The sequence below is a fragment of the Myzus persicae genome, unplaced genomic scaffold (assembly GCF_001856785.1).
Source record: "Myzus persicae strain clone G006 unplaced genomic scaffold, MPER_G0061.0, whole genome shotgun sequence".
Taxonomy (NCBI): domain Eukaryota; kingdom Metazoa; phylum Arthropoda; class Insecta; order Hemiptera; family Aphididae; genus Myzus; species Myzus persicae.
In genome coordinates this window covers 343,978-358,460 of record NW_019101460.1, presented here as the reverse complement: position 1 = coordinate 358,460, position 14,483 = coordinate 343,978, and the positions used below count along the sequence as shown (strand labels likewise).

The 14,483-nt window shown below is 28.8% G+C and overlaps 4 protein-coding genes across 5 annotated transcripts; 1 reads left to right on the top strand and 3 right to left on the bottom strand.

Annotated features, from left to right (window-relative positions):
* Positions 1-477: 477 nt before the first annotated feature.
* On the bottom strand, positions 478-5,119 carry LOC111029192 (actin-related protein 5). Its single transcript, XM_022308105.1, has 8 exons — positions 4,892-5,119; positions 4,718-4,815; positions 4,439-4,655; positions 4,095-4,378; positions 3,802-4,011; positions 3,638-3,721; positions 2,108-2,524; positions 478-1,431 (listed from the first exon to the last, which is right to left on the bottom strand). The coding sequence occupies exons 1-8, from the start codon at positions 4,998-5,000 to the stop codon at positions 841-843; spliced, it is 2,010 nt and encodes a 669-aa protein (XP_022163797.1). The 5' UTR covers positions 5,001-5,119; the 3' UTR covers positions 478-840.
* A 1,177-nt stretch (positions 5,120-6,296) lies between these two features.
* LOC111029178 lies at positions 6,297-9,003 on the bottom strand. Of its 2 annotated transcripts, XM_022308073.1 has the most exons (7): positions 8,819-9,003; positions 8,209-8,753; positions 7,637-7,904; positions 7,426-7,555; positions 7,200-7,329; positions 6,642-6,695; positions 6,297-6,530 (listed from the first exon to the last, which is right to left on the bottom strand). In XM_022308073.1, the coding sequence occupies exons 2-7, from the start codon at positions 8,248-8,250 to the stop codon at positions 6,378-6,380; spliced, it is 777 nt and encodes a 258-aa protein (XP_022163765.1). In that variant the 5' UTR covers positions 8,251-8,753; positions 8,819-9,003; the 3' UTR covers positions 6,297-6,377. The 2 variants fall into 2 exon arrangements, with proteins under 2 accessions (XP_022163765.1, XP_022163763.1); XM_022308071.1 differs by having other exon boundaries at positions 8,209-9,003.
* A 202-nt stretch (positions 9,004-9,205) lies between these two features.
* LOC111029176 (phosphate carrier protein, mitochondrial-like) lies at positions 9,206-10,788 on the top strand. The gene is made up of 2 exons (XM_022308069.1): positions 9,206-9,425; positions 9,563-10,788. The coding sequence occupies exons 1-2, from the start codon at positions 9,335-9,337 to the stop codon at positions 10,501-10,503; spliced, it is 1,032 nt and encodes a 343-aa protein (XP_022163761.1). The 5' UTR covers positions 9,206-9,334; the 3' UTR covers positions 10,504-10,788.
* A 1,647-nt stretch (positions 10,789-12,435) lies between these two features.
* LOC111029177 (vacuolar protein sorting-associated protein 37A) lies at positions 12,436-14,405 on the bottom strand. Its single transcript, XM_022308070.1, has 8 exons — positions 14,019-14,405; positions 13,764-13,953; positions 13,602-13,702; positions 13,483-13,540; positions 13,264-13,423; positions 13,032-13,183; positions 12,833-12,952; positions 12,436-12,747 (listed from the first exon to the last, which is right to left on the bottom strand). Exons 1-8 carry the CDS (start codon positions 14,102-14,104, stop codon positions 12,673-12,675), a joined length of 942 nt encoding a protein of 313 aa, XP_022163762.1. The 5' UTR covers positions 14,105-14,405; the 3' UTR covers positions 12,436-12,672.
* Positions 14,406-14,483: the final 78 nt, after the last annotated feature.

Here is a 14,483-nt window from a genome sequence, read left to right as displayed (position 1 = left end):
ACTTAAAGTGGCAAATATAAACTGGACCCACAATTACCTTTTGTTTTTGTAAGTTCGGCCAGGAAATTGTAGGTAGGTAATAAAAAAGATAATAGGATAATTTTCACAGACAAAATATAATAATCACAACATAATTCAGTTTGAAAATAATAAATAGGTAGGTAGGTAACTTATATACATTTACATAATTTAATTCTACTATAACTAATATGCATATTTTTTAATAATATGAAAATGAAAATAAAACTAAATAATTTTTGGAGAATAATGAGAATCACCTCCTTGTGGTTTACTCTGGATAATGTTAAATACATCTCAAAAATATAAGAAGATTATTATTAATTAGACATGAGATTGACCCATTGAATATTTGTAGAAACTTTTTAAAATTAGCCGACTAACATGTCTTATTAAAATTGTGTATTGTGAGACGTGAGTTTGTGACCTATGATAGAGACATACGTTATACATTTATAATTAAATTATACAAAATAATATTTTATTTAAATTCCAAAACATTAAATACATAACAAAATCACACCATTGGGCATTCTTTTAAATCTCTTTACTATATTATGTTTATATTGAACTCTATACTAAATTCAACATCTTATAGTAGTTATTCAAAATGTAAAATTATAAATTATTGAAAATGTACTCAAATGGAATGACATAAAAACAAAAGAGCTTATTTTATTAAAATATGAATTGAGTAGGTGTTGATTATGTTTATGATTCATTCATAAATTGTTTAAAATACAATCATGAATTGTAGCTGATAAGAAATAAATTACATACATATATCACATACTAATTATGATAAATTTAAATTAAAAATAGTTAAATTTCTGTATTTTGTTCGCTTAATCCCTCAGGTTCTTGAACAGCTTCAGGAAGTGGACAATACATATTGGAACAGGAGTTTTCAACAAAATAATCACCACCCATTTCTGCATACATTTCAGGTGTTAACAAATATTTATGAAAATCTTGCTTATTAGCGAATTCTCTTGCACCAGACCAAGCATCGAGAAAAGGGGAGTCAGACAATTTTACATAAATATTAGTTTCCAATGGTCTCATTTCCCGGAGTTCTCTATAAACTCGCTGCTTGAAACCGGGCAATTTAGTTGGACCTCCAGTTAAGAAAACATTTTCTGCTATATCATTAGCTGTTTCAGCATTATATTTTTTCAAAATGAATTCTATGGTATCAGTTATTCCACCTTGACCACAACCAATAATTGATGGTTGGAAAAGTACTTCTGTACATCTCATACGTTCTATACCAAAATGTAGTTGATGAGCTTCTTTTGGATTTTGTTCCTCATTGATGTTAGAGCTAACAAATGTTGGATCATAAAATCGTAAGACTTCTTCAAGTTCTGAGATTTTTTCTTGTTCTTCCTCACTGTCAGTGTCACCGCCTTCCTAAAATTTATATTTAAACATTTTATTTATACTCAAAATCTATTTATACAATTTTTTACTTATTATTAACATTATTTTGATAATATTATTCATTTTTTAATTAATTATATTTTATTTAGTATGCTAAATTGCTACCAGTATGTATTTGCATACCTATGGGCTAACTTAGTTTGGTTAATATAAAAGATTGAGCTATTAAGTCATAAATATGTGTCAAAATACTTGGATTTAAAGTAAATATTATTTTTATTAAATCAGAAAGATGACTAAATCAATCAACTTAAAATAATTGTATGTAATAGATTTTGCCAACAAAACTAGATTGAGCTTTAAATAATTGAATATTATTTATATTTGTTGATACTGCAAAAATACTCCCAAAACAATATTACATTATTTCAATAAATTTTTTTTTAAATTATCAGGTTAAATCTTTTGTTTATAACCAACCTTCCACTCTAATAAGGGAGTTAATTTTGAAATATCTACTGAAATACTTAAATAATACATTTTGTAGGAGAGTGTCTAAAGAGGAGTCTATCCAATGATAATTTGAATCAGTTTCAAATAAATAGTATATATAATAGTATAAACTAAAAATTAGCATAAAAAAGAAAAACAGTTTAAACAAAATAAAGTGAACAATATATAACAATATATAACAATAATAACATACTTTATTTATAACTTTGTAAACATCCCAGTCTTCATCTCTGCTACCAAAATCATCATCTCTTTTATCTTTTCTTGCTAATTGGCTAATTAATCGCATGCGCTCTAAAGATGCAGCAGTTCCTCTCTTAGCCATATCTTGTCTACGCTGTTTTCTAACAGCTTTTTTATCAATTATATCTTGTCTTTTTTTATATATATCATTAAGCCAAATTTTTGATATAGATTCCTCTTTTGGTAGTTGAATTTTGTTTTTAAAAAGTCTTAATTTAGGCTCCTCCGTTACGTGTTCTTCGACATTGGTAGCATTATGAGAAGCAGCTGCAATTTTTGATTTTGCCCTATCAATTCTAGTTTGAAGATCAGTAATTAGTTTTCTTAAATCCTTTTCATTTTTTAATCCATGAGATCGTAATACTTCCTGAAAATATAACGATTAAACTTGTAATAAATATAGTATTTAATTTGGTTTTAGAAATAAAGGTAGTAGTGATATTTGTGGATTACTAGGCCAGACAAGATAAACTTAGTTTTATATTGTGTACCTTAAATCCAGCAAGGTCACTCGGTTGCTACGAGAGTTTAAATTGAAACTAACCATACATTTAGTATACAAAACCAACACAGGTAGGTCATCGGTTAAAATAAATTTTTTTGTCAGTTCAATACCATGAAATTGGTGCTAAGGAATTTTCTAATAGGTCACGCACAACACCGGAAAATTCCCAGGTCACAAATTATGACACAATTGCCAATATTCAGCCATAATAAACTAACTCTTCACTAGAGTAAAAAATTATTTTGTGCAAATGTAATTCTTGTAGCTCAGGTTTTTAATGAACTTTAGCTTAAATAATTTCTCTAAAATATTTAATTTTTTTTCTACTCTTCTATACAAAACTTGTTTAACTATTTAGCCGTTTACTTTGGGCTACTCACACTAAAACTTTAACAGTATCTCTCAAATGAAAACTTAATAATTTAAGATATTCTTCATTCAAGCATCCTTTAATCTTTTTGTACTTGCTTTTGTATCAACTATAAATTATAAAATATTCTACAGCTATCAATATTTGAGACCAAGTCCTGTTTTCAGAAAATGGCCCCAAGTTGTTCATATATCCCAGCTTTACCACTAATAGCATACAAATGCACAGCATAAAGTTACACGTTTACTACCACACCTATATTTCTAATATGGTGTCACACGCCTTGTACCTACAGATAACATATGCGGGACTATAAAAGTATTTGAAAAAACGAGGGAAACAAAAGCCGACTGAAAAGAATTTTCTGTTAATATGTTCAGAATGGTCTTATAAATAATAAAGAAGTGCCTCTTTAGCCAAATTATTATAGGCGTGTATTTTCAATATGCACTAGTGACAATCACGGATTGGCAGTAGCCCGAAAGGCTCTACTACTAAAGCTAAGACCACGATTGGCAGCGGAGGTGAACGTGTTAATAACAAAGAGACACAAAACTGTTCACATGACCTCAAAACAATACAAAAAAAAGTTGATGAATATTTACTCTAACTTCTTCGATAGGTTCTCCATCTTCAATCATTTCTCGTATCAATAATAATTGATGGAGTTGTTCTTCATCTTCTGCTAACTGAATAACATTTTCAAATTTTTGATTATATTTTTAATTTATACTTATAAATATTAGTTATGTGAACTAGCTATCCTTACTTTTTCATCTCTTTTTCTAGCATTCATCTCTACTAGTTTTTTAGCCATTTCTCTTCTTTTGTCTCGTTGTTGATCTGGTGTTAAAACAACAGCCATAGAATAGGGAAGCTGTATTCTTTTCACATTGCGATCATAATACTCTGGATCTGACCATTGTTTTAATACATCAGTATAATGAACCGCCAAAAACCCGTGTTCATAAAGCAACTCCTTAAATATTATTTCAATGGTACTCAATCAAAATTAAAGTAATCATTTAATGTTAAATTATAATACACATTTTTATAAGATACCTCAGCTCGGCTTGGTGTTATAGCATTATAATGTGCTGGGTATTTAAGCTGTAGAAGTTTATGCAAGTAATAAGTAATATGATATCCACCGACATCAATTCGACGACTATTAATTAAGTCAGGAGTACCTTTGATTACAGGTATAATATGTGTTGTATGATGGCCGCAATTCACAACTAGTCCTGTTTTTTCATTATGACCATTATGTTGGTAACTAAATAGACCATCTATTCCATAACAAATGCCAGGAACATGGTAGCATTCAAACAATAGTTCTGACATTACTGAAAAACAATATTAAAATGTTCAATATAAACACAAACTGAAGCAATTAAAAAATTTACATAACCGAGAATAATTAGGGTTGGCAACTGGTTCCGTTAGTATTATTGGATGGTTTATGCTACCGTTACTGTCAATGCCCAAATGTGAAAAAGTGTAGTCAAAAATCTGTTCTTGGACATTAAATTGTGTGATTACATTACGATCAAATTGTGATTTCAACTGAAATCTGACTGCTTCTATGTTTGGTATATCATTTCCTATTAATGTCTCGCCATCCTAAACACACATTTTAAATAAATTAAAAACCTGTTCTAGACATGAATTTTTTAATTCGTTACTTTTTTTCCACGTTCTTTTCTTGGGCGAGCTAAAATATTTTTAAATATGAGATTTGGAACACTAGACGTTGCCCAACCAGCTTTACAAGTAAATGAACCTGTTAAAATAAACGGATGTTATTTACAAGCAAACAGTTCTGATTAATTGTAAATTTGTATGATTAATATAACTACCATTATCTATGACTATCGCAGTTTTGGAATTTCGTAAGGTTTGTGTGTAATCGTAATATTTATCTGGAACTAGTTTGAGATCCTTAAGTATAATGACTTCTTCTGCCATATCAAATAAATAGCGAGGTAAGCATTAATTATTTAATGTGATTTAAATTTAAAATATGAAACAAATATGTTCAAGGTAGAATCCTAATTTAATAATTCACATTTTCTAAATAATATTGTACAAAATGTAATAAATAATTATTAATTTTTAATGATTTATAAGTGACGACTTCACCGGTTTTCATGAAAATAATTTAAAATTGTTATCTTACCAAAAATAATATGATAATGATAATTACAGTGTCAGCAACATTTCAAAATATTGTTTGCTATTTTGTTGTAATGATCACGATTGTTCTATATTAAACACAAATATATATATTATATATCACTGATGAACGTCCGTGTTATATATAAATATTTTTTGGTATTAATATTAAGCCAATGTTCGATGATTAAACTATTGGCAGGAGGTGGCAGGTTATGGAAAAGGAGTACGATTAAGGTCTTAAGGATACCTACTTTAATCGTGATTCGTGATCCTGATATGGATAAACATTTTCAGAAATTCGTAGAATATAAACAAAGATTTGAAAAATGGTGGGACACTGGGACTTTTCTAAGTATCCACCAAACCGTAATAAACAATTTTTGATGGTTCAAATACGGGTTGGTCGGATTGGCTGGGTTAGTGGGAACCACGATTAAAGATATACCTAAAGATATATCTTTAATCGTGGTGGGAACTTGTTTAATGCCGTAATTTACTTATTGTGACTAAACACAGATAACACAGATTGTAAATATAATTTATATTTTAATAAAAAAAAAAAACTATGAAAAGTACTGGGAACTTTTTTACTTTTGATTGACACCTAAAGTACCAACTAGATTCACATACCAGAAAAAATATAAAAGTTGAAAATCTAGATATTTTTACTGCTTCAAAAGGTGATGGCTAACAAATAAAAACTATCAGCTCAGAATCTTAAAGTATATGATACACGATCACAATTCAGTGTCAATGAATTCCCACAGTTTGATATATGATGCAAGATTTAAAAAAATGCTATTTGTTAAAGTGATTATAATAGCACAATAAGCAAATATAATGATGCATACACATTTAACTGAATAAATAAAAATAACTGTAACATTTGATAATTGATTGATTGATTTGATTTTAATGTCAGAGTAGTTTGGAATTAGATACAAAACAAGGTGTGGAGGTTATCACACAGAAAAAAATCGTCTGGAATGCTTGATAGTGTGAATTAAGGACGACGAAACACAATCCTGAATTTGGATTGCAGATGCCCCAATGGGTCCAATTTTTATTAAATAAAATACCATTTCATTTAGATAAAAAAATAAGAAACTTTACTTTTCAACATGTTAACAAATAGTTTATGGTAGTTAACTAAACTGCAATTATTATTTAAATATTTAATTTAAAAAGAAATTTATTTTGTTCATTTTGTAATACAAATCCCTGTTTTTTCAGATTATGACACTGCAAGACTAAATGAGGCATATTAGTAATGTCCACCCAGCAATCTTCTTCATCTTCATCATTACATTCCACTAGTAACTTTAAACATATCAATGCATTATAAATATTAAATAACAAACAAATATTTATTATTATTTATATGGTATTTAGCATTAATGTAAAATTATGTTTAATGTTTTATGAACTTACACTTAATATTTCTTTCAATGTAGATGAAGGATCGACTTGTGATAACAGCATATACTAAAAATAAAAATTAATATTGTTAGTCAGTCAGAATTATATATTATATAGTGTGTTTCTTTTGAAAGGTAACACCAATATTTTTAAAGTAATTTCCCCACATTTTAACTATATCTTTATGTCCAACATTTACTGAATGACAAGTTAAATTTAAATTATTGATTTTTTTTTGATCAAAAAAGAAGTTATAAGTCATAATTTGGTAAATTTGAGTTTTAGAACCATATGGTTAAAAGATCAAAATAAGTTTAAAACAATACAAATTGTAGTACATGCATAAACATTTTCGAATTATAAAAAAATGAGTATTTCAGTATTTTCTAGCTCTTTGCTGAATCTGAGTTCACTGGACAGAAATATTTTGTATTAGGTACCTTAATAAAAAAAAACACATTGTTTATTATCACAGAATATAATATAGAGCAAAAAGATCTTAGTCTGTGATAATAATTAATTATAAGACCTGAGATATTATATTCTCAATCAGAATTAAAATTAATTTACCATATCAGATTTGCATTCCTTAAATTCTCGAGCAACCTCAATTTCTATTTCTGTACTTATAGTATTTTGAGCTTCAATTTTTTCTATTTCTTGCTGGAAATCCTTCATAAATATTGATAAATTGTTGAACCTATGTACAATAGTTTTATTAAAAAAATATTGAATTACGCACTGATGCACTTTTTGAAAATATAATATAATATTACGTATACAATATTTAAATTACCGATCAGTATGTTTGATAATATTATCATTATCTTGTTTGATGTTATTCAGAAGTAGTTTACATTCTGAAGATACTTTTTCATATGTTTTTAAAAGTTTTACTGAACTTAAAGATTGGAAATTAGGATAATCTTTAAAAAATACCATATAATTATTAAATTAAGACAGGCACAAATAAATTCAAAAGCATTTAAAAATGTTGATATAATTACTTAAAGGTTTTGTCTCTTTCAATAAAAGAGTAATGCCATTAATTATGTTTTTTTTAACTTTCAGTACTTCTTGGTGTGTGGATGGATCAGCTGGATTTTTAACAAGGTTCATACATTGATATAACTGACTCACCCTTGCAGCCATAACTCTTACTTGATCTTTAAATTTGTTTAGCACATCGAAAAGTGTAAAGTTGTCAGTTAATACAGTAGTACTGTCCAGACATTCAATTTGTGATTGAAGAATGTTTTTGGTCAAACTACGACTCTGTATGAAAACAAATTAGTTTTACTATTTAGATTTCACATACAAAGTTTCTCATACTATATTAATGCCCATTTGCAAATACATAGTGATTAATTTTTTTTTGCGAGCAACATATTCCGATGAACCAAATTTATCCAAGATTATTTTTTTAATGGAAGTTATAATTGCAATAACACACAATTTATAGTAAAAATACTATTACCCGGGTAATTTACGGGACAGGAAAACAAAATATAAATGGAAGTGACCACAGTCAGCCTCGTTTATGTATATACTAATATAAAAATGGTACAATTGAACTCACCTCGTCTTCGTAATTTGAGTTGGAGACGTTAGAATCCGACATTTTTCTCAAAATTGTTGTATAATATAGTACAATAGTATAATTATATACCAATTAGATATATTACAGCAGAAGCCCCAAATTAATAATGTAAGTACTGAAATAAATGGCTGTTAAGTCGTTAAATGTTTATTATTTTTTAGTGATAAGAAATCGAGGGAATAGTTATCAAAATGTTTTCTAAGCAATCCAGCCAGTCGTTAAATTATCCTGCTTTCTTATTTGTTCAATCATCCGAGTTTCATCATAGAACAACGCTATTCTATATACCATCATCCAACTATCCAAGATCCAACAATAATAATTTAAATAAAATATATAGGTAGGATTGCATTCTAATGAATTTTAATCTTGTATTCTTGTAACTTATGTATCATATATATTATATGCAATACTTATCATGCTTTGATATAAGCGACCAATGAGTGGCAGAAAACTCAATATACGGTTAAAGTGGGAGAATATGCGTATCACCATGTTGCTAAGTAGCCGTGATGCTGACATATCTATAATACAGAATAGATTAATATTTAATACTACCCTAGTATCCTAGGACATAAATAAATGATACAATGTCATGATGTACTATGCACCCGATTCTGACATTGGTATAGCAGTATAGCACTGGCAGCTCATAGAATTTACTATTAGGTTATTTAATTGACTACATTATTTGACAAGGTTAAAAATAGTAAAAAAATATTCACGTACTATGTATTGTCGCTTTGTTAGAACTTAAAAGTTATAAAAAAAAATAAAATTGATTATAGGTATTCAAATTTCAAATGACAGTTATAAATAATAATTGATAATTGATATTATTGTTATTTGGAGGGAGGTAATCCAGTCTATCCCACAAAGTAATAATATGTATTCTATGGTCTATTCACGTTTGTTTCTGTGGCCAACCTGGAAGCTGCAGCTGATTTTTTCTTTTTAGTTTTCACCTCGGCAAAGTTCAAGAATCGAATCGAGTCACTTAGCCTATTTTCCGGCGTTGGGCAACTCCTTCATTTTCGCGTGGTTGCTGCTGTCAAAATCTACATTACAGCCTTTTGACTCTTGACCAAATATCAAACTAATCATTATGTATTCTCCATTCCATCAGCTCAGAAAACCTGTAAGTCAACAGAACGCCCTGGAAAATGTATCCGAATTCCCAGCTCATCTTGTGCCAGGTACATTTTGAATTTATACTCATTACGACCGATATCTTTAGGATCGAATCGCAATTCAAACTTTTACAAGAAAATCGTTTTTAATAGGCGATGCCTTAAATTTGTTTTATTATTTATTCGACTATTTTGGATTGCAGGTAGGACTATCGCCGCAGCCGCAGTTAATGAAGATAGCTGCGAGTTTGGGTCACCTAAATACTTTGCCCTGTGTGGGCTCGGTGGTATTATCTCATGTGGTCTGACACATACATTGGTCACACCCTTGGATTTAGTAAAATGCCGTCTTCAGGTGAACCCTGCCAAATACAAGAACCTCATCAATGGTTTCAAAGTCACAATGGCCGATGAAGGCGCTCGAGGATTAGCTAAAGGCTGGGCTCCGACTGCTATTGGTTATTCCATTCAAGGTCTTGGTAAATTCGGTTTATATGAATATTTCAAAATTTTGTATGCCGACTTGTTGGGAGAAGAAAATGCGTATTACTGGCGTACATCTCTTTACCTCGCTGCCTCTGCATCCGCTGAACTTTTTGCCGACATTGGTCTTGTTCCTCTTGAATCAATCAAAGTCAAAATCCAAACTACTCCTGGTTTTGCAAATACTTTACGTGAAGCGGTTCCCAAAATGTTACAGCAAGAAGGTGTATCTGCTTTCTTCAAGAGCTTAGTACCTTTATGGATGAGGCAAATTCCTTATACCATGATGAAGTTTGCCTGTTTTGAAAGAACAGTTGAATTAATTTATGCTCATGTTGTTCCCAAACCAAGAGCCGATTGCAGTAAAGGAGAACAATTGGTCGTAACATTTGCTGCCGGGTACATTGCAGGAGTTTTCTGTGCTGTTGTATCTCATCCAGCTGATACATTGGTGTCAAAATTGAACCAAGAAAAAGGAGCATCTTCCGTTGATGTGTTGAAAAAAATTGGGTTTGGAGGTTTATGGAAAGGTTTAGGCCCAAGAATTATCATGATTGGTACCTTGACAGCTTTACAATGGTTTATCTATGATTCTGTGAAAGTAGCTTTGAGCATTCCTCGACCACTTCCACCAGCACCACCAAAGGCAAAGAGTGAATAAACAGTAGCTACTTCAATTATTTAATCAATTCAGAACCGTGTCAGTCTTACTTAAATTAAATGTAAATTATCTGCACCTATTAATCTTTGAGGTGCATTCATCATCAAATTACAGTGCTTTTAGTTTTGTTTTACATTTACACTAGATGCTTATTTCATTCCAAATGATCAATACCTCAATCACGTGTATATTTAGAATACAAAATGTTAGAGTGCTTTATCACTACTGTAAAAATATGTTTGTTTAATGTTAATATCTTAATAAAGTTACTATGTATGTTCTGAATTGTTTTTAATTTTTTTTTTTTATATTACATTTTTATGATTTAATAACAAAAATCTATTTATTTAGTGATATGATGTTGGTAAGTGTTATATTCTTGATTGTTATGAGTGTTAAATATAGATAAAAATACTTGGCACACATTAAATATTCTATTATTATTCATTATGTAGTTTGATAAATTACTTTTTTTCCATTTAATCGGAAGTGTTAAAAAATGGTAACCTTATACCATACATTTACGAATATGTATTTAGTTCAGTTTAACCTCTTCCCATGGTCACTAATGATGATTATTTATTATCTTAACACATAGGTATTTGAATCATGTTATTTTTTTTTCTTGTGCAATCATGATGAATAATATCATACAGGCGATATGAACTCATTGATTAGTAATATTGCAGAGCTTTAATTATTTAGTTAAATTATATGACCACTCACAATCACAATAATAACATACCAGGATTGTATTTAACATATGGCACATTAGGCCTTTGCCCTCCCCCCCAAATTTACCATAAAATATTATACTTAAAGAATAACCTATCTTACTAATTTAATGTTATGTTTCTATCGAACACATGTATTTTGGTTAATTGGTTATAACTTATAAATTATGATATGACTATATGAGTTAAAACTAGAGCCCGGATTTTTATGCAAAACAAAATTTATTGTGTTAAAAAACCAAACATTTAAAACAAAATTGTTTTAAGTGAAAAAAATGCAATTTAATTATTAGTATTTAAATGTGTGTTAATTATTAAATGAGTACCAAAATGATGTTACAAAATGTGCTTTTGAATTATCTAATAGAAAACTTCTATGATTGTATCGTAGCATCACCTTGTAGTTGAAATTTCCACGTCTGCTGACACAATGGGAGCTTATTTAAAACATGAAATATTTTCTGGTACCAAATCTGCAAGGTCTTCATCATCGTTTCTTATTTCTCCTCTCATAATTCCAGACATTTTTTTATTTATGATAATACTTCCGATAGTTTAACTTAGCAAATTCAATACCTCGTCCTCCGTCACTCAAATTATTTTCTACATTTTGAACCAATTCCAACTTTTTTCTAGATTAACACCCGATTTAGCTAGACACGTGATGATGTCTGTTATGCATTGGAAATTTGATAGAATAATCAAGTTCATTTTTGATCGGGTTATAATTAAATTAATGTGCATTTTGAATAAACTTTGCATAATTTGTGTCAAATAATGTCCGCAATCGACATGTTTATCAAACTGTAAATTTTAAAATATTCTATGAAGTATTTATTTAATATGAACATTTTGTGTAATTAGCTAGAAATATGCAATTATTATGCATTTTGATGCAAAAAAAAAATTAATAATAGCATAATCTACGTATAACGAAATGAAACAAAGATACTCAATTAGAATTATTATAAGTCAAATGTAGAATATGCATTTGCAAAAAATTCGGGCCATAGTTATAACTATATATAATTTGAATTTTTTGTTTATATAATGCCCCTGAACAGGACTATGATTTACTATCTGGAAGTTAAAAATTGTATGAAATTAATTTAAAACTCAATATGAAAAATGTCAGACAATAATTAACTATCCCTATGTTTTTGGATAATTTATGTAGGTCAGAAAATTACTAAACAACTAATGTAAACTTTAGTGTATTAATAAAATAATCTATTGGACAAGTTGTTTATGGGACAAATCAAATCACATATTGATTTCATGAGTGTTGAGCTTTTCAAAGGCTTCAACATAATACGGTATGGTATCAACATGATAAAGCATTGACAAAATTGGATTAACCAAATTTGATATTGCACTAAATTCAAACAAATATAATAAAATTGATAACATTTTTCAATTATAATGATAACAATATTTAAAACCCAGCCTCTTTCAATTGCTTTAATTGATAATTCAGTCTGTCTTCTTTTGCCTTCCTTGTATATGACACCTGAATAAAATCAAAATAATATTACTAAAATATGATCTTCTGAAAATTTTTTTAAAATATTAATTGTGTTTGTTTTTAAACTTACAGTTCTTGATTTTACATACACTTGTAAAAATTTATCACAATCTATATCACCATTTAAAAACTGTTCGGCTATTCGTTCACTTTCCTCGTCACATTTCAATGCCGCTTTTTTTAAATTATCCTGAAAGGGTAATTATTACAATATTTTTAGTGAATAATTGCCATTGATTATACTTATACATAGGTATTTGATGCTTTACCGAAATTGATTGTGGAGAATATTTCTCTGATAACTTAACATACTTAGTTGAAAGTCCAGCATATGATTTTTGATAGTTTTCTATTGTTTCTAATTGTTTTGATATTTCTAATTTTAAATTATTTATTGGTTCTTCTTTAGACATGTTTGAATCTAAAAATATTAAAAACCAAATAATTTTATTTTCAAAAACATATTAGTTAGCTATAATACTATAATATGAGTGTTTTTACTTGCTAAGTCCATAATTTTTGTGATAGTATTTTCAATGTTTTTATTAGATGCTTCAATTGATGGTAATTCTGAAATGAATTCATCTAGGCAATCAACATTATTATTTAAACGTAGTAATTCAGCTGATGTTAGTTTTGCAAGACTAAAAAATTCAACATCCTAAAGGAGAAAAAAATTTAAATTATTGAAAATTGCTGATAAAATATGCTTGGACTTACATTACTGAGAGATGTAATTGCATTTTTGACAGAACCAATGGCGATATTCCCTGAAAATCTTTTGATAAATCTATGTGTAAAATTTTAGTTTAGGTCAGATTTTATTGAATATAAATTACCCATCATTATTGATACCATTTGCCAGTGTAAGTGATTGGTCTAATTCAAACTCTCTTCTTATCACCTGTACTACTCTCCCCAAATCAGAGTGAATAGTGTACTGTAAAAATACCATATAAAATTAGTTATAAATGAAAGTAAGACTGCTGTAACATTCTTACATTCATCAATCCAGGAGCTAGAACAATTTCACCAGTAGTGTCCACCCATTTGTGTGTAATTCGAGGGCAAATTTTCATAGTGGGCTTCTCAAAAGGAAATTTTGGACCCAAATCAATGACCAGGCTCAAATTCCCAGCTTTAGTAGGAAATTCAACAGAGTATTCTTTATCAAAATTAATTTCTGTAACACTAATTTACATTTATGTTATAGGATTACACACAGCTAATATTCTGGAATCGCCATGTTTGCTTACTTTTCATTAAAAACTTTTAACGTATCGATTTGTTGTTCACGTTTTCTGGCTAGGTCGATGTTGTTATACAAGTTTGTGGAAAGCATTTTCAACAATTTGGTCACTGGAAGTTGTATACTATCAATACACAAAATAGTGTACTTAACATTAAATTTATTAAAGGACCAAATTTGTATAGAATCCGTAGCTGATCAGTGTACGCCTTCAGTCCCGCGCGATCAGTTTTTAAATAAGAAGAGAATGAAATAAAAATAATGTCTTCACAAAAAAAAATGTTACTAGCGATTTGTATTTGTTTTGTATCATGATTTTAGGTAGGTATTCAGTACTCACTATTCTAATTCTAGTGATAATAAGCAGTAGAATCACAGAATTCTACCTATAATATTATTCTGTTATAACATAGATAATAAAGATCTTTTCTGTGGTAACTTTACTATTGATAATACATAATTAATATTGTTA

What these genes read in the sequence shown, in the direction of transcription:
- LOC111029192 (XM_022308105.1), bottom strand. Translation starts at nt 5,000, where the DNA reads ATGGCAGAAGAAGTCATTATACTTAAGGATCTCAAACTAGTTCCAGAT. An exon ending in TGCGATAGTCATAGATAATG is followed by an intron (nt 4,816 to 4,891) that starts GTAGTTATATTA and finishes TTATTTTAACAG; the next exon opens with GTTCATTTACTTGTAAAGCT. An exon ending in AACCTATCGAAGAAGTTAGA is followed by an intron (nt 2,525 to 3,637) that starts GTAAATATTCAT and finishes TTATATTTTCAG; the next exon opens with GAAGTATTACGATCTCATGG.
- LOC111029178 (XM_022308071.1), bottom strand. Translation starts at nt 8,250, where the DNA reads ATGTCGGATTCTAACGTCTCCAACTCAAATTACGAAGACGAG. An exon ending in ACTCAAATTACGAAGACGAG is followed by an intron (nt 7,905 to 8,208) that starts GTGAGTTCAATT and finishes GTTTTCATACAG; the next exon opens with AGTCGTAGTTTGACCAAAAA. An exon ending in CATTGAAAGAAATATTAAGT is followed by an intron (nt 6,531 to 6,641) that starts GTAAGTTCATAA and finishes ATATGTTTAAAG; the next exon opens with TTACTAGTGGAATGTAATGA.
- LOC111029176 (XM_022308069.1), top strand. Translation starts at nt 9,335, where the DNA reads ATGTATTCTCCATTCCATCAGCTCAGAAAACCTGTAAGTCAACAGAAC. An exon ending in CCCAGCTCATCTTGTGCCAG is followed by an intron (nt 9,426 to 9,562) that starts GTACATTTTGAA and finishes TTTGGATTGCAG; the next exon opens with GTAGGACTATCGCCGCAGCC.
- LOC111029177 (XM_022308070.1), bottom strand. Translation starts at nt 14,104, where the DNA reads ATGCTTTCCACAAACTTGTATAACAACATCGACCTAGCCAGAAAACGT. An exon ending in AATGGTATCAATAATGATGG is followed by an intron (nt 13,541 to 13,601) that starts GTAATTTATATT and finishes ATTTATCAAAAG; the next exon opens with ATTTTCAGGGAATATCGCCA. An exon ending in AAAAATTATGGACTTAGCAA is followed by an intron (nt 13,184 to 13,263) that starts GTAAAAACACTC and finishes TAATATTTTTAG; the next exon opens with ATTCAAACATGTCTAAAGAA.